Raw genomic sequence first — 19,330 nt, forward strand, 5'->3', positions numbered from 1 at the left:
TCACTGTTGAAGTGCTGGCGGGGGGGACAGTTGGATGTATTTGTAATTCACTACATTTACAAATCATTAACACCAAAGAAAAGGAAATTATTTGTTTTCCACGAAATTCATCACTGTGCAGCATTAAAGGCAACAATTTGTATAATAAGACCCCCCAAATTAATCATAATTCTGAGTTTGAAAAAATTCAAAAAATATTTTTTCAAGTAGAAAAATAAATTATTCTTTATGTCACTTATACTTTTTTTCAAAATGCATCTTAAAAACGTGTGATCCAGCTGCAGAGGTTTCACAAAAATTTATCTGATGGACGGAAAATAATTGTTGTATTGGATGTAGTATTTGTTTATTTGAAAAAGCAGTGCTTTTAGACCAAGAATAGAATGTCAAAGTGGTAGATGTATTATTTCCATGATAAGTAGTAACATCTTTTAAAACAATCCTGTGCTATTACTTGTGAGAATATTGGGAGATAATATATTAAGGGCAGCTTGGCATATTTACTTGCTATGTTACTCCTGTAATAGTTGCTATCAGTACAGCTTAAAATGAGAGCTTAGCAGAAAGTATAAGAAAATGGAACTTGGCAATATTGGGTGATGGAAATAAATTTGAAATGAATTACAATATTTCTTTGATGTTAACCTGGAATTATCAGGTGACAATAGCAAAAAGTAGTTAAAAAAGGAATGGTGTGATGTGTGTTAATCTTTACACAGATAGGTTATCTTTGTAACATTGTTTAACATTTTTATATCTGGTAAAATCCAGAGTTATATGACACACACGTAACATTTTTATATCTGGTAAAATCCAGAGTTATATGACACACACTTAACATTTTTATGTACTTTTTCAGTTATCTACTGTTTATTTGAAATTGAATTAAAGATTTCAATCATTTTTTGTAAACACGTGTAAATAATTGTTTTGAAATTTTAGTAGGTGAGGTTTCATGACGAATTTTACAGCACTGGAGTAATATTATTTTTCTGAAGAAATTTCACCCTGTAGTTGTATGTCTAGAAACTAGGTTTTGTTATCTGTGGTGTACAAAAAACAGATAGCCCATTGTGTAGGTTTGTGCTTAAACTACAAAATAAACACAAGAAATTTTGATCTTTTATTTATATTTGTTGAGGTTTATGAAACGTCTTTCTGTTACAATTTATGGTAGACATTTATAAACAGACACAATGATGCACTTTTTTTTTGTTACCTTTTCTCGCTCATATTTTGTTCAGAATAGGTTAATAAGGCCCAGGTTTCAGTCTGGCATGGCCAGGTGGGTTAAGGCATTCAACTCATAATCTGAGGGTCGCAGGTTCAATTCCCGGTCGCACGAAACATGCTCACCCTTCAGCTGTGGAGGCATTATAATGTGATGGTAAATCCCACTATTCGTTAGTAAAAGAGTAGCCGAAGAGTTGGTGGTGGGTGGTGATGACTAGCTGCCTTCTCACTAGTCTTGCACTGCTAAATTAGGGACGGCTAGCACAGATAGCCCTTCTGTAGCTTTTGCGAAATTCAAAAACAAACAAACAGACAAGACCCATATTGATTGTATAATGTCTTATAAGGCATGCAGAATATGTGATAAAGAAGAGAGTTAACTCTTGAGGAACATTCATTGATTCAGTGAAAATGTATTTGTTTAGTTGCATCACAAGCAATGCAAAACTCATAAGTGTGACTTTAAATCCAGGATTATGATGTGCTTGCAATTTTTAATGTCTTTCTGGTTCTAATATTAAACTTTCAGGCAGGAGCTGTCCTTGATCACTTGACCAATAAACTCTACACACCACTAATGTATGCAGTAGAATGTAATCAAGTTCTTGTTGTTGAATATCTCATTAAAGCAGGAAGTCAAATGGATGCCAGGGTAAGTCATAAGGATGATATTGACTCGTTAAGTATCTGGCTAAAAATGGAGGGTTTTTTTTATGCAGGAATTTCCTTCAACCTGGGTATCCATTACTTATCGTGACACAAAGTTTTAGTGTTTTATATTCAAACTTTCATGGAACTACTATTTGTTCAGGTTATACCAATTAGGATGGCATAAAATCTTTACCTGCAGTCTGTTGATTTAGACACTTCTTTTTGTTATAAAGCTATAGAAACCCAATTTTCTCCCCACTTTTTTACTTATGCAGAATAATGCATCTTTAAAAATAGTGACTTGTTTTTCTCAGACCATTAACAACTTGTTAGGTTTGTTTATTGTCTCTCACAAGAAATTATGTTTACTTTTTGAGTAAGTGATTTATTTCTATTAAGGGAGAAGATGGAATGACTGCTCTACACTTGGCTGCTAGATGTGGCAATGTGGAAATATGCAAAATGTTATTGGACACGGGCAGAATTAATGCCAATATTCAGGTGAAAAATTATTTTAGACTTAATGGGGGGGAAAAAAGATTATTTTATTCATATATAATTAAAACAATAAGCTTTAAGATTATGAAGCCATTGTTGATATTGTAATTTTAGAAATTGCTTCTTAGGTTTTGGGTGTGCATTTCATTTGTGTTAAAACTAAATGTATTATAATTCTTTTACCATAAAGAGATATTAAAATGAGATTAACAATTTTCTTTCACACTTTTGAGAAACATCTTAAGGCATGAAAAAAGTTCAAAAAAAATCTACAAACAATATGTTGGTACCAGTAGCACACAAACTGCTGGTAATGTCCGTGTTTCTGTTATCAGTTTTAAAATATGCTATTTCGAATAATATTCCTTTTATACATAGAAGAACAGCTATCAAAATGTTTCTTGAATAGTAACAGTAGAGTACAGTAGAGTGGTCTCATAAGAGCAAAATTGTATGTAAGTTATGGCTATTAAAAATGTATAATTATTGTATGTGGAATTATGTTTGTATTTTATTAGAGTACATGGAGTTTAGTTCTTAATTAATGTCATTTGTCTGCAGTTAAATATGTTCATTTGCACAAGCAAAATGAATTTTTTTCTGTTTTCTGAATTGCATAAGTGAATTTAAGTTCCAGAAATCAAGAAGCTGTATTCTTGTTAATATTTTGATGCGACAGGACGATGGAGGTTGGACTCCAGTTATTTGGGCAACGGAACACAGCAAACCCGTAGTTGTAAGGTTGCTAGTAGGTCATGGAGCAGACCCAAACTTAAAGGATAATGTGAGAAATCTTTTTCATTTTAGCTGTATTGTAATTATGTGCTCAGTTAGTACTAATATACAACTTGACAGTAGCTTGAACTAAAGCTTGTAATGTATATTATATGTGGGTGTTTGTGAAAAATGTATCTCATAATTTTTGAAAGTGCTAAAAGTGATGTCCAATTTCTTAAAACTAGATATAGTGTTAACTTACAGAAATAGTGACTTTTGTTAATACTGTTAACTTACAGAAATAGTGACTTTTGTTAATACTGTTAACTTACAGAAATAGTGACTTTTGTTAATACTGTTAACTTACAGAAATAGTGACTTTTGTTGATAGTGTTAACTTACAGAAATAGTGACTTTTGTTGATACTGTTAACTTACAGAAATAGTGACTTTTGTTAATAGTGTTAACTTACAGAAATAGTGACTTTTGTTGATAGTGTTAACTTACAGAAATAGTGACTTTTGTTAATACTGTTAACTTACAGAAATAGTGACTTTTGTTAATACTGTTAACTTACAGAAATAGTGACTTTTGTTAATAGTGTTAACTTACAGAAATAGTGACTTTTGTTGATAGTGTTAACTTACAGAAATAGTGACTTTTGTTGATAGTGTTAACTTACAGAAATAGTGACTTTTGTTGATAGTGTTAACTTACAGAAATAGTGACTTTTGTTGATAGTGTTAACTTACAGAAATAGTGACTTTTGTTGATAGTGTTAACTTACAGAAATAGTGACTTTTGTTAATACTGTTAACTTACAGAAATAGTGACTTTAGTTAATAGTGTTAACTTACAGAAATAGTGACTTTTGTTGATAGTGTTAACTTACAGAAATAGTGACTTTTGTTAATACTGTTAACTTACAGAAATAGTGACTTTTGTTAATACTGTTAACTTACAGAAATAGTGACTTTTGTTAATACTGTTAACTTACAGAAATAGTGACTTTTGTTAATACTGTTAACTTACAGAAATAGTGACTTTTGTTAATACTGTTAACTTACAGAAATAGTGACTTTAGTTAATAGTGTTAACTTACAGAAATAGTGACTTTTGTTAATACTGTTAACTTACAGAAATAGTGACTTTTGTTAATACTGTTAACTTACAGAAATAGTGACTTTTGTTAATACTGTTAACTTACAGAAATAGTGACTTTTGTTAATACTGTTAACTTACAGAAATAGTGACTTTTGTTAATACTGTTAACTTACAGAAACAGTGACTTTTGTTAATACTGTTAACTTACAGAAATAGTGACTTTTGTTAATACTGTTAACTTACAGAAATAGTGACTTTTGTTAATACTGTTAACTTACAGAAATAGTGACTTTTGTTAATACTGTTAACTTACAGAAACAGTGACTTTTGTTAATACTGTTAACTTACAGAAATAGTGACTTTTGTTAATACTGTTAACTTACAGAAATAGTGACTTTTGTTGATAGTGTTAACTTACAGAAATAGTGACTTTTGTTAATACTGTTAACTTACAGAAATAGTGACTTTTGTTAATAGTGTTAACTTACAGAAATAGTGACTTTTGTTGATAGTGTTAACTTACAGAAATAGTGACTTTTGTTGATACTGTTAACTTACAGAAATAGTGACTTTTGTTAATAGTGTTAACTTACAGAAATAGTGACTTTGTTGATACTGTTAACTTACAGAAATAGTGACTTTGTTAATACTGTTAACTTACAGAAACAGTGACTTTGTTAATACTGTTAACTTACAGAAACAGTGACTTTTGTTAATACTGTTAACTTACAGAAATAGTGACTTTTGTTAATACTGTTAACTTACAGAAATAGTGACTTTTGTTAATAGTGTTAACTTACAGAAATAGTGACTTTTGTTGATACTGTTAACTTACAGAAATAGTGACTTTTGTTAATACTGTTAACTTACAGAAATAGTGACTTTTGTTGATAGTGTTAACTTACAGAAATAGTGACTTTGTTGATACTGTTAACTTACAGAAATAGTGACTTTGTTAATAGTGTTAACTTACAGAAATAGTGACTTTTGTTGATACTGTTAACTTACAGAAATAGTGACTTTTGTTAATACTGTTAACTTACAGAAATAGTGACTTTAGTTAATAGTGTTAACTTACAGAAATAGTGACTTTAGTTAATAGTGTTAACTTACAGAAATAGTGACTTTTGTTAATACTGTTAACTTACAGAAATAGTGACTTTTGTTAATACTGTTAACTTACAGAAATAGTGACTTTTGTTAATAGTGTTAACTTACAGAAATAGTGACTTTTGTTGATACTGTTAACTTACAGAAATAGTGACTTTTGTTAATACTGTTAACTTACAGAAATAGTGACTTTTGTTGATAGTGTTAACTTACAGAAATAGTGACTTTTGTTGATACTGTTAACTTACAGAAATAGTGACTTTTGTTAATAGTGTTAACTTACAGAAATAGTGACTTTTGTTGATACTGTTAACTTACAGAAATAGTGACTTTTGTTAATACTGTTAACTTACAGAAACAGTGACTTTTGTTAATACTGTTAACTTACAGAAACAGTGACTTTTGTTAATACTGTTAACTTACAGAAATAGTGACTTTTGTTAATACTGTTAACTTACAGAAATAGTGACTTTTGTTAATACTGTTAACTTACAGAAATAGTGACTTTTGTTGATAGTGTTAACTTACAAAAATTCATGTTCACATATTTCATGATAATCTTTCACTAGTTTATTTTGTATTAATAAATTTATGGGAATTCATATGTTTCTTCCTTTGCACTGAACTTCATGGTTATGAGCCACCCCTGTTTTGTGCATGTTACAAGAGTTAATGTTGTTACATTCAAAATTCAGTTAAGTTATCTTATGATTGATGCACGTAAATCAAATTAACATTATGGTTGAAAACAAACCCAGAAAGAAAAATTCTTAAACTTTAATTTGACCCCAAAATTCACAAAAGCTTAACTTCTGAACTCTGTAAATTGGAGACTACTTGACATCGACTAACCTGTAGATAGAATCTAGGCAACTTGCTCTGTTTACATATTATTTGTTCAAGCTCCTTAAGGCACTATTTGGAGAAAATGAATTTCCATGAACTCTTTATAGATGGCACGTACTTTCTGTATACAAAGTTGCAGTTTCTTCACCAGTTCTAAATTTATTTGAGCTAAATCAGTGATGTTGAGAAAACCCGTTTTCACATATATAGTTGAGCTAAGTGTTTATAACTAATAGAAATACCATATTTTAGAATACAGTCTTTCAATAGGTATTTTGAAATTGACGCTGAGAATTCTGTATAGGATTTGTCAAACTGCTCTTAGCAATGTTGCTACTTTTGTCATCTCTAGCATTTCAACATTGTTTCTCTGTAAATATGTGAGCTAGATAAGACAAATTGTATTTATGTTTTGTTTTATATTGCAATTAGTTATGTATTATTAATATTTCAAAATGCATACTAGAAAGGTTTGATAATTTTTAAAAATATAACCCATACTGCCTCATTTCAGTAGGTTTAGTGTAGTAAGCAAATGTTCCAACATTCTAATGAAGGCTGGTGTGTCTCTGCCAGAGATATCCTGACATTATCCAAGAATGCCTATTGATGTGTGTTGCAATAAGTAATAATGCTAAAGAAAATGAATTATTAAAATTAAATATATGTGAAAACTTACCATTAAGAATATAACTGAAAGATTTCTTAAGATCATATGACAAAAAATTAAAAGGTATGCACATTTTTTTCCGTTTTTTTATTTTATTTTAAACATTTCATTGCACAATACGTTAACAATAATAATCCAAATATTTAGAGCCTGTGTGCAAATGACTACAGAATGACCCGTAAGTCCCTACTCATCCATATATTATTATGTTATATTCAATTACGCATGTATTATAAATTTGTTTCTTTTTGTTTCAGAAAAATATGGCCGATGTAGAGCGTATTGTGACAAGTACGTGGGTACATGAGCGCAAGAATACTGGTGACACCCTTGATACATAAGATATATGGATTAGGGTGCGTCAGCAGATAAAGGATAAAAATTAAAATGTCCCAATTTTTTTGCTCAGTTGTGCCACTGCATGAGAAAAGAACATAGACAAAGTTTCATTTCAATCGCGAAGTATTTAGGGTCGCGATCCCTCGCATAAAGTTCACTATTTTCCTTAAATTTACCCTACATTACATTGTTAATGGTAATTAAATTATTCAAAGAAATTATTTAATATTTATTGATTATACAATTAGCAAAAACATAAAAACTTGAAAGAAAAATTTATTTCATTGAAGTTTTATCTTGCCTGCCCCTTCGCATTATGTTCGCCGATGTTCTTCTGCCACCTGAATCATCTACTGAAATTGATCTTCGTTCTTGGTGCGGCCCTTTGCCGTAAACTGTTGAATTAAAGCTACTCCTCTTTCGGCTGTGTCATTTGTCACAAAAAGTTTCTTTACTGTGTCCTTTCCTTGTTTGTACTCTTCGGAGGCACTCCACTCTTTTGGCGGTAATAATAAAAATGTGCTATTAATAATCAAGATGGTAGAAAATTTTCTTCGTTGCCGAGGTAAAAAAATCTGGAAGTTTTTTGGAAACAGCATTGATTGCAGCATCAACTGTTAAACGTGGAGTTGGCCTAGGAGATCCTTTCACGGTATTCATATTTGAGACCATCTTGAGTTTGTCGCTATTCGTTTCACCGTCATCAAAGAGCGCAAGCCCAACTGCAACCTCAGATAAATACCATAAATGCCGATTCATTGCCTTTGTACCAACTTCCTTAATCATATGATTTTCATGCAATGCAAGTTCCTTGAGTAGTGTAAGGTCCCTTCGAGCTGCCACGGAAGCATCCTTAGCTGTAAACCATGAGAGCATTAATGTTTAGTTATAAAGACACACAAATCGCCAAGTTTGCTGCAGAAATGTGCGTCAAATGAAACACGAGATGAAGCAGGCCGTGGTTGCAGTCTACCAAACTCCTCTTGGAACATCCAAATGTTTAGAGAATATATTGCTCGAGCCATCCATCGTGCACGATGTACAGCACCAGAAGTACGGAAAGAAACTGAAGAATGTCCGTGTGGAAGAGATCCAAGGAAAATGACAGCTAATTCCAAGAGCTCTTTATAATTGTCCCGTGGTTGATGAGATTGAAGGAGATTCTGACAAAATTGAATAATATCATCCTTCCAAGGCTGTATTCAGAGTGGCATTGCTTCTACTGCTGTTATGTACTTAGTTTTATTAATTTTAGGCCAACAATCTCCAAAGTTTAAAAACAAAGTAATATCTGAACTTTTTGATGTCTCTATTACGAGTAGAGAATACAGCTGAGAAGAATCTCCAAAATGTGATGTCTACAGGCAAGGTGCAAGAGCTCACGTTCAAGTAACATTTCAATCCTCAGACAGACGCCAGATTTGGATCCTGTATTGGTCGCCGTGGTGTCAAAGCAAAGCGATTTAATTCTGTCTTTTTACATTCCATTCTACTAAAACTGATCCGATCTCAGAAGCTACTGAATTTGCATCCTCACTATCAATCTTGGGCACTGAAAGAATCTTCTCTACACCTACACCTGAAACTAAAATTGCCAAACGTTCGATCTTCTCTCTGCCAACCAAGTCAGGCATCAGCTTACCATCCCAATGTAATGTCAAAGGAATGTTTGGAGAAAAACTTTCCTTCAATTCAGCTGCTAGAAGAGTACGGTTTGTAATTCGTTTCCTCCTTATGGAACTTGGGCTAATGGCAAGATCCTCGATATTATGTCCAATATGAGCTGCAAAAGGAAGCAAAATTTGTGCGGCTTTTCAGTCACTGATCTGGGTTCTGTCTAAAGCCGAAGCTAGCCTTTCACTAATGCCAACTTTTCGTTTGGTTCCGGAAGCACGTTGTTATTTTGTACGCATTGCGTAAATATTAATGTATTGGATTTATTTTTACGCTAGCATATTTTTTTCATTGAATGGAATCAAATTATAAGCAAGCGACTGAGTGTCACAACTTTTTGTTTTTTGATGCACCCTAATATGGATGCATAGGGACTTACGGGCCACCCTGTTCATTACAAAAATAAATCTTCAGTTAAAAAAACACAAAATTGAAATATTCTTGTAGTACAAAATATTTGTAATCTTGAATAAAATCGTACTACTTGTTGTGAAAAAGCTCAGAGTTACTGTAAGCATTGTTGAACTGTGTATAATTCTCTACACGAAAAGAAGCCAACTGGGATGAACCCTGCAACCATAAGGTTAAATAATTAAAGTAAAATGCTTTGTACAGTTTAGTCAAACAAGATGCTATTGATATCGTGATTTTTTTGATTATTCATTCACAAAGCTGGTGGCACAAATAACTTTGTACAAGTTAATATTTTGTGATTGTTTCACTTTATAAGAAAATTAAGTAATTTGAGTGGTTGTATTTAACAGACATGCTGAAGTTAAGAACTAAAATAACATAAGGATAACGTAAGTATAATTGATATTTGTTAACCGTTTATTTAGAAATAAGTCATCTTGTTACTTTTAAATTATTATTTGTACTTGAGTTACTTGGGTTGGCCTTCTGGTCAACAGGAGGTCAAGTGTACTTCTTCTAATGTTGTCAGTGCTTTGGCCTTCTCTGAATTAATCAGCATACCATTATCTTTACACCAATCTCTTATGTGGTCCAGCCTGGGTTGAATCTTACTTGTGACCATTTCTGTAGATGTCCCACTGCTATGAACCAAGGTGTCATCAGCAAAGGTTTTGATTCTGATGGCAGGTCTGTCCAGCTTGCTAGATCAAGGGTGTAAATGTTAAAAAGGACAGGTAACAGAGGTGAACCCTGTAGGAGGCCAGTGCTTATGGTTGACCAGTCTGACCTCCATTCACCATGTTTCATGATGACACAACACTGGGTGAGGGCTGACATTACCCATCTGATACACAAAGTTTGGAGTCCTAAGTGCAAGATCTTGTCAGCGAGGGAAGGAAGTTGCACCCTATTGTAGGCATTTTCAAGACCAAGGGCAACTTCTAGTGTTCTCCTTCTGTTTAAAACCAGACCACATTTCTGCTGTGAAGCTGGCAGCATTAATCCAAGTTTTACGTTGAGGCCTGTATCCTCTAAGACCATCAGAAAGCAGGTGCTCAATATGTTTGGTGATGTGGCAAGCAACAACTCTCTCAGGGATCTTTCCAATGAAGTTCTGTGCCACAATGATACAAAAAACCTTGAGGCTTTTAAAGTCTTTTCCTGGCTTTGGCACAGTGCTTATAAAAGCATCTGTCCAGACTTCTGGGATGACTCCTGACTTCCAGCTCTGTTCATAAGTGTATGCTAAACTCTGGATCACCTCTGTTGGCAGGTCTTTAACATTCTTGACAGTGATGCCATCTGGTCCGTATGCTTCTTCTTTGCTGGTCCTGATGGCATCCATCACACTTTCCATGTTGAAACACTGCATGGACTCACTCACCTTAACCGTCTCTTCAATTTGATTCCTGACCACTGTCCTGTGATTCTTGTCATTGTGACTACTTTAATTGATGAATCTAACAAGAAAGGCTTTTCCTTGGTCCTCATTGGTGAGTTGTATTTGTCCAGAGTCGCTGTACAAAATGTTTCTTTCAGAAGATCTCTGAACTTTCAGCTTGTTATGGAACTTCCAAAACTCCCTGGTGTTGAGGTTGGACTTATTGCATAACCTATCCCATTGTGTTCTGATGGTTCTAGTTGCAGTTCTCTTGAACCTTGAAGTAGAATGGTTACATTCAATCCTTAGCTTGGTGAAGGCTTCCAAGTTAGTGATGCTCCTACACTGCTCAAACTCTTTCCTTTCTGTTCTTTTTTTTCCAGGCTGCATTGTCAGGATTCCAACACTTTAGAGCATTCTTGCATGTTATTATGGTCCTTGGAAGTTTCTCTTTCCTGATCATGTCCTTGATAGTAACCCAAACCCTGATTTTGTTCCTCTGACTATACAAGTTCTTCCTTGAAGGAGTCACATGATGGAGCTGGTAAAAGAAGCATAACTCACACAGGAAGTGGTCACTCCCAACTCTGTAGCTCCTTCTCCATACAGTGAAACCTCTGGCATCTTCATATATCAGAGCCAGGTCAATCACTGTGTCAGGGTCCCCATATCTCCCATGTAGGTTCTCCAGTGTTGAGGATGCAAAGATTTAAATCAGCAAGGGCCTCAAACAGTCCTAGGCCTGTTGCAGTCTGTGGAATTCCAGCTGTTGTGGCATGAATTAAAGACCCCACAATGAGAAATGGGCTGTAATTGAAGCTCAGGTCCTGAAGGAATTCCTACTCTTTAGCACCAGTTGCACTGTCACAGGCCATATAAAAGTTGGCTGTGGTGAATGGACTGGGTAGTCTGGGGTTGGATAGTCTCACTAACTGGATCTTCCTGTTGTGGGTGTTGTATACTTGGTCATCTAGACATTCCACTTTGATAGTGCTATCTATCCTGCTAGAGATGGCTAGACCACTATTGTTTAACAGTCTATCCAAATTCCATCCTTCCAAATCAAATTCAACATTGTCTTGAAGCTTGGTCTCCTGCAGAAGTATCAAGTTGAATGTCCCAATTACCATCTCCAAGATAGGTTTGCTTCCTCTAATTCCCCTGATGTTGCAGTATGCAACCACAAGATGTTTCCTTCTCAATCTTTCATGCTTTCCAATCAGTTGTCTCTTTCCAGTCCTTTTCCCAGGCTTCTTCTTCCTAGGGCCTCTTTTCCTCCTCTTACTCCTATCCACTCTTCTCCTGTTGACCATTTGGGTTATCTGTCCAGGTGCATGCACACCGTAACGCCAACCAGCACCCGCATGGGCACTAATTGTTGAGTTTCTTGTACCTGTAGGTGACAAGTTACTGTCCACTTGTTGGGGCACTGTCCCTAAGCCACATGCACCCAATGAGACAGGTAGACAGTGACAGGTCAGTGACTGTTGCCCAGGGGCTGCCTGGGTTAGGCAGGCGGCAACTGACCAATGGCACTAAATAGCACCCATACCATCGTAGACAACTCCTGGGGAGGTATCCTTATGCCGATATGGATGCCCTTAAAACCAATGACTGCCACGTACTGTGTTGTGTCTGCTGGTAGCAGCAACAGCAGTGAAGTGTCTTCTTCAGGACTCAAGTTGAGCCATTGGTTGTCTAGAAGACTTCTCATTTGCCTGGAGGACAGTCACTCCTCCTCCTTTCTGTCAGGGCCAGTCCCCTTAGCCCTTAGATAAAAATCCTAATCTGCAAGGCAGCAGGACTATTTAAGCTACAGTTAGGTCTTGAATGGTGAATGTCAGGGCATGTCCACACACCAGTGGGCCATGCACATTGCACCTCTGGGGCTCAAGATGCTCCGAGATTCCTTGCAGTTTAGCTTGGATCTGTGAAGTGCCCATTTACTGTGTGTTGTCATGGAGAGGCTCTGTATTGGCAGAGGGAGGCTTGCACAGTCCACTCCCCTCTTCACCTATAGGCTAGCCAGCAGAGGCAACTGAAAGTGAGAATGTAGAAGCATTACACTATCCTACTAGTCGCATCATTACACCCTGTGGTAGCTCCACTACCAATACAGTTATTATTTGTACAAAATGTTTTAGCTGCCTGTGTTAATTTGAGTTGAATAGAAGAATTAATCAATCTTAAGTAAACACCAACATATTTATAATAATATTTTTATATTAATATAGGAAGAAAATACAGCTCTCCACTGGTCAGCCTTTTCTGGATGTTTAGAGATTTCTCAATTGTTTCTTGATATAGGCTGTGACTTAGGAGCTTTGAATGAACATGGCGATACACCTTTGTAAGTGCTTTTCATAATCAGTGCAAGATTAGTGTCATATTTACTTCGTATAAACTGGAGAAGGGTAGACCAGGAAGTAAAAATAATATATATTTCTACTTTTACATGTAACTTTTGCTTGTAAAAAAGTGTCTTAATCGTTATTGTATGGGAAAAAATATTTTAGAAAAATGACTACTTTTAATTTTTCTTTGTTACTGCAGTCTTGTCCAAAATAATTTATTACGTGGTTGTCAGTTTAAAGTGAAATTGGTAAAAGTTTGTGAAAATCAGGATACAAGTGAAAAAAAAATCCTTGTTAGTAGCACTTATCTTTAGGATTACAAAAATTGTGTTGAAATGTCAAACATATATAATAAAGTCTTTTTCATTACTCAGTCAAGCTGTCTCAAAACTTTTATAACTTATCTGTATTAGCATATTTTTAATTGAGTAGAAGATCTTATTTGTTCAAAACAAAACTTTAAAAGGTTGACTTGTTCATTTCAGACACATAGCATCCAGAAGAGATAATTATGAAACTGTGGTGTAAGTTTATTGGAACTTTTTTATCATTATTGATTTAAACAAACATATAAATAATTGTTTGATAATAATAATAATAATAACAATTGTTTATTAATCATTTATTGAAAGGGCCATATTGTACAATGGCAGTTTAACTTTTATCCATGAACACTGCCAAAGTAATGAAATATACTCTAAATCCCTATTGAATGTAGATACCTCCATGCTAATGTACCTTGATATATTTATAACCAACTTATTTTGGTGTGAAAATTTAAATCTTTGTGGTTTACATAGACTAGGGACATGTGCTTATGGTCAAGAGGTAGCATGTTTTCACTTTATTGAGTTTCATTTTACTTTTCTCTTGGGAATTTCTAAGTATGATCAGATGTGCTGATAATACGTTTGTTGAATTCTTAATTTGTACAATAAACAAATTATATGTATTTTTTTTATTAAAATTTCACTGAAATTATGTTAATGTACAGTGAATATGTTAATTCAATTCAGGGCTTTTCATTGGTTTAAAATTTTGAAAGCTGTTATGCATGTGGTATTATCTTTGGAAAAAATTAAAATGAATAAAAGTGGTATTCAATAGTTGCCATAAATTAGCATTTGTTTAGAAGCTTAAGTGTCACAAAGACATTTAAAAAGTGATTTAATTAATTCTTTAGAGGTGTGACCATACATCATATCTTTTAAAAGTATCTGTCTGATCTTCCATCTGTGGTGTACAAGTCTTTACAAATTTGATTAATATAATTTAGCCTTTTCCTTGCAAGAGGAGCAGAAATTGAATCACTAAACAAAGGAAATGAGCTACCGATTGAAGTGAGTATTGCACTAATGTACTGTGGTTAAATAATAACACTGCTGAACTGTTTTAGGCACCTAGTCTGTTATATTTTAATTAAATAAAGACAAGGAAGTAAAGCTTTAGCTTTAAGTGACCACCTGACTGATTTTAATAGTGGATATGAATGCTGCTGTCTTAAATGCTATATATTTGTGTGCATTATGATAATTTCACGTGTTTTCCGAATCATGCTTAATGTGTTAAGATAGGCAGTGTATACTCAAACAAACACTCAATAAATTTTCTTTGTTACAACACTCATAATGTTTGGTATTTGATCATCACTTTCCCTCAAAGTTTATAAATATACAGTATATTTTCAAATTAAGGAAAATCCATAAATGAACACAGAGAAATTTAAACAACAGATCTCTCGTGCACACCCAGCCTTTTTTTTTTATGTTTCGTTTTGGCTTTCCAGAATCTGATTATTTTTTTCTTTTGTCCAAAAATATACAACTCTGCATTGAATGATAAAATTCTCTTTTGGAAATTTTCTTTTGCAGGTGAAGAGTTTGGGCACAGAAATGCTTTCCTTGTCAATAATAAGTAACATTAAAGAAGTTTCTTGGTTAAGATGTGTTTGCTTAAAACTCATTTCAAGTGCAATGATTTTCAGCTCAGTCATGCAGGCTTAGTTGTTTGTATAGTCTACAGTAATGGCAGTTATGGTAATCCTGTTTCCAAATACCATTCAAAAAATAACACTAAAATAATTGTAATTTGATTCACTGTGGGTGGAAATGTTAAGAAGTGTTTCTTGTTTTCATATTTTACGTAACTGTGGAAGGTTGACACAAATTTAGAAATTTCTTTGGGTTTTCATTACAGAAAATAAAAAGCTAAATATGTTTATTATATATAAAAGTGCTGTCTGTTATCTGTCCATGTACTTTCTCTGCAGAATCGGTGTGGATGTTCATACAAAGGTACATACAGGTTTTCAGTTTTGTGTTTTTTATGGACATTTGTTTTTAATACCAATTTGCCGTATAGATCTGGTATGGAGGTTCATTGGATCCATGAAGAGATACATAAAGATTTTTAGTTTTGCTGTTTTTACAAGCATTTTTGCATTTTTACTGCTACTTTACCCCCTTTTGATGTATCATCACCAAATATGGCATGAAATTTTGTTGGATTCATGTGGAGATTAATGAGATTAATACATATTTGTGGTTTCACATGTTCCATTTCCCATGTTAAGGGTATCTCTGTTGTTTTTTTTTAATACAATTACATACAAGGGAAGCAGTTTTTCATGTCCTTAAGTAACCTTTCGTTAATCAAAAAGTTACGTAACTTCTGTCCAGGGAACACTAGTTAGTAGTTAATATGGTCATTATTGCTAACCAATCAAAAATATGAAAACATATTCTACTTTCTGTTGACAATATTGTGAAAGGAGTTTGTACCATTCCTTATTTAATCTGAGATATTTCTTAAACTAACAGTGCAGCAGCTAGGAATTTTTAAGATAAATTTTAAATGTATACTTTTTAACATCTTTTTTTCTATCTAAGCTGCAATCATCCGTTGTTGGATGTAGCTCTTTGTCAGACCAGTCCAGTATTTTGTATTTTCAGATTTTCAAAACATCACCATGCTGTCTTTATTCTTACAATAATTCCTTTCCTTTTTGTGCTTTCCATTCTGAAGGGGTCCGGCATAGCAAGGTGGGTTAAGGAGTTCGACTCGTAATCTGAGGATCGCTGGTTCGAATCCCCGTTGCACCAAACATGCTCACTCTTTCAGCCATGGAGGTATTATAATGTGACGATCAATCCCACTGTTCATTGGTAAAAGAGTAGCTCAAGAATTGGCAGTGGGTGGTGATGACTAGTTGCATTTCCTCTAGTTTTAAACTGCTAAATTAGGGAAGGCTAACACAGATAACCCTCATGTAGCTTTGCGTAAAATTCAGAAACAAACAAACCATTTTGAAGGTTTGTACTCTGTCTCGTCATTCTTAGTTTTGTTGGTATCTGTATCATGAAAGTTGGTTATATATATATATATATATTGGGTGTTTCCCTTTATGTATTTTTAATCCTGTGTTCTCACTGTATCCAGACTGTTCAATAGGGTTTCCATCTTTACATCCCATTGCAGAACCCTAAATTAAAAATAACATAGTATATGATGGAATCAATTTTAAATAATACAGCAAAAAAGTACTAAAACTGGAATAATGCAGAACATCATATTTATTATCAACTTAAAATATTTGATGTTCTTCATAATAAATTATTTAAATATTAAATTATTTTGTGTGTGTTTTCTAGTGTTGTTTAAACCAAAATTCTCCGACATGGATGGTTTTAAAAATGAACCAAGAACTGAAAAGGGTAACTGCCAACAAAGTACATCGAGCTGACATAATCCTTGAAAGGTAATTTGTGAACAGTTTAAAAACTGCCCTTTCAGAATTTGTTTTGTGTGCAATCTGTGATAGATTTTGAACAGTAACTGTAACTTATTTTTCTTTATAATAAATATTTGTATCTAAACAGTTGTTTAAGTTGTTTTAAAGAAGTATAAGTAAAATGTGCCCATTGGTGTGGTGCTTGTACAGTGTTTATTTATCATCAGTGACCCGACACACTTTTTCAGTCCAATTACTATCCTTGTACTAATAGAACTTTAAATGCAGGTTTTCTAGAATAATAAAAATAATTGTAATTGCAAACACCAAAATCTATAAATTCACTTCTCTGCCTTAGGCCTATTATTAGTTAAGCCTTCATAAAATATGGCCTATATCTGATAAAGAGATAACTTTGTACTAATTTTTTTTTTGCTTGAGGTAAGTTAGTAGTAAACTGTTCAATACATAATACTATCAATAAATAAATATGTGATAGTATTCTATATTTTGATTTTAGACTTTTCCAAAAACACAATAAAGTATAAATCCATTTGTCTTAGGCTTAATGTTAGTTAAGCCTTTACTAAGTATGGTCAGTATTTAATATTAGAGATAACACTGTAACTTGTATACTTTTTTTTTCTTAAGGCAAATTAGTACTAAAATGTACCATACATAATACTGTCAGTAAATAAACTTACAATAATATTCTACAATCTGATTTTAGACCTTTCCAGAAAACAATACATTTTTAATATGTTGTTGTACAAAATGTCTGTAAATTATATTTACATCTTTCTTTTGTTTACATTCATTCAAATGAAGCACATGTGCATGAGATTATTTAGATAGTAAGGTCCAAGTACAGTTTTTGGGTAGACAAACACTTAGTATTAATATTTGGCACATTGGCTAGATTCCTGTTAGAGAATAAATGTCGACAGAGACCTGTAACTGATAAATGTTAGAAGCAACAAATCAGATGTTACTTTTGTTTATTGTATGGGAATTTCATAATTTTTTAATTATCTTATCTTTATGATTATAGTAATGGTAAAAGATTTTGATAGCATAACCATTCTGTTCTCCTTATATAATTTAATTTTTTAAAATAATTTTGTGGTGTAATGACATGAAGTTTGTGAAATGTCGACTGCAGCAGTTTATAGCTTACCATCGTATAACTGACTTCCCTTAATATTGTTAATTTAAAAAAACAGAAATAATTGATTCTTAAGAATCTCAATTTATTGGGCAGGTCAAAAGGTAAATATTCATCCAAAAACTTTGTTATACAAAACAATTAAAGAAACAAAAAACCCTGCTATACTTATAAGAAATTCCATGGTACAATTAGGGATATCACACGAGGCAAGGAGCGAAATCCAATCCAATGTGTAAATGGACAAGACACTGAAGAACTAGAAGACTTTCTGTATATAGTTGAAAACTGTGAAACGTCCCTAATCAATATTGATAGAACTATCACATCTTTACAGGTATAGTCTTTGTAATTTTTAATGTAAGAGTTTCTATGTACTATATAATTGTATTTCATGCTATTTGAAAGTGTCACGTAAAGCTTCCATCGTAGGACTAACTGTCTTTGTTAAATCTGGCATACACATAACTATTTAACAGCCAACGCAAAGTATGATAATTATTATTAATAAGGTAAAAAGAAAGATGTTAATTGAGGTATTAATAATTATTTTAGATACTTTGAAAATAAAGAGTTTAACTTGTATATTGTTTTAAAAAAAATTAATTAATATTTAGAAAATGTCTTTATGTAATTTAAACTGGTAGATTAACTTAAGCTTTTTCCGTCACTGAGGGTGACTACTTTTGCTCGTTAGGTTATTTTATGAATTACTTTGTGGAATTTTATAAAACGATAGCAGTTGTAAAAGAAGAAAATTCAGAGTCGTCTCATTTGTACCTATGGATTCATAAGAATTATATATATATATATAATTCTTCAGCATTGTTGTTCTGTAAACAGTGATCAAAGTAGATTCATAACAGTTACAAAATCCAAATAAAGTTTATCTGTAGGAAAGTAAATATCTTGTTTATTCATTCAAAACTTTTACAGTGTTTAATGAACAGCGACAGTAATGTGTTGAATCTGTTTATTTTGTTGGAAAGCTTTTCAACATGTCAAAAATGATTGATAAAGGGCACCAAATAATGCCAACTTCTTACTGGGGTGTATATTGTGTTTATTATATATTGTGTTTATTGTATATTGTGTTTATTAACTCTTTAAACTACTGGGGTGTATATTGTGATTATTGTATATTGTGTTTATTAACTCTTTAAACTACTGGGGTGTATATTGTGTTTATTAACTCTTTAAACTACTGGGGTGTATATTGTGTTTATTAACTCTTTAAACTACTGGGGTGTATATTGTGTTTATTAACTCTTTAAACTACTGGGGTGTATATTGTGTTTATTAACTCTTTAAACTACTGGGGTGTATATTGTGTTTATTAACTCTTTAAACTACTGGGGTGTATATTGTGTTTATTAACTCTTTAAACTTCAATGGAGACACTTCTAGTGTCTAACCAAAAATCCTCATTTACCAATTTATATTT

At 33.0% G+C, this 19,330-nt stretch overlaps 1 protein-coding gene across 5 annotated transcripts in view; it reads left to right on the top strand.

Moving 5' to 3' along the window:
* The window catches only part of LOC143245269 (histone-lysine N-methyltransferase EHMT1-like), a 70,474-nt gene that overhangs the window by 34,198 nt on the left and 16,946 nt on the right, over positions 1 to 19,330 (top strand). For all 5 annotated transcript variants that reach the window (XR_013025545.1, XM_076491428.1, XM_076491425.1 and 2 more), the window contains 8 exons: positions 1,763 to 1,885; positions 2,284 to 2,385; positions 3,062 to 3,166; positions 12,872 to 12,987; positions 13,477 to 13,515; positions 14,268 to 14,331; positions 16,642 to 16,748; positions 18,082 to 18,223. Coding sequence is in view for 4 of the 5 variants with exons in the window: in XM_076491428.1 (XP_076347543.1) it covers positions 1,763 to 1,885; positions 2,284 to 2,385; positions 3,062 to 3,166; positions 12,872 to 12,987; positions 13,477 to 13,515; positions 14,268 to 14,331; positions 16,642 to 16,748; positions 18,082 to 18,223 (798 nt within the window). In the remaining variant the exon portion in view is untranslated. The remainder of the gene's footprint in view (positions 1 to 1,762; positions 1,886 to 2,283; positions 2,386 to 3,061; positions 3,167 to 12,871; positions 12,988 to 13,476; positions 13,516 to 14,267; positions 14,332 to 16,641; positions 16,749 to 18,081; positions 18,224 to 19,330) is intronic.

This window comes from Tachypleus tridentatus, chromosome 2 (genome assembly GCF_004210375.1).
Source record: "Tachypleus tridentatus isolate NWPU-2018 chromosome 2, ASM421037v1, whole genome shotgun sequence".
In the NCBI taxonomy this organism is placed as follows: domain Eukaryota; kingdom Metazoa; phylum Arthropoda; class Merostomata; order Xiphosura; family Limulidae; genus Tachypleus; species Tachypleus tridentatus.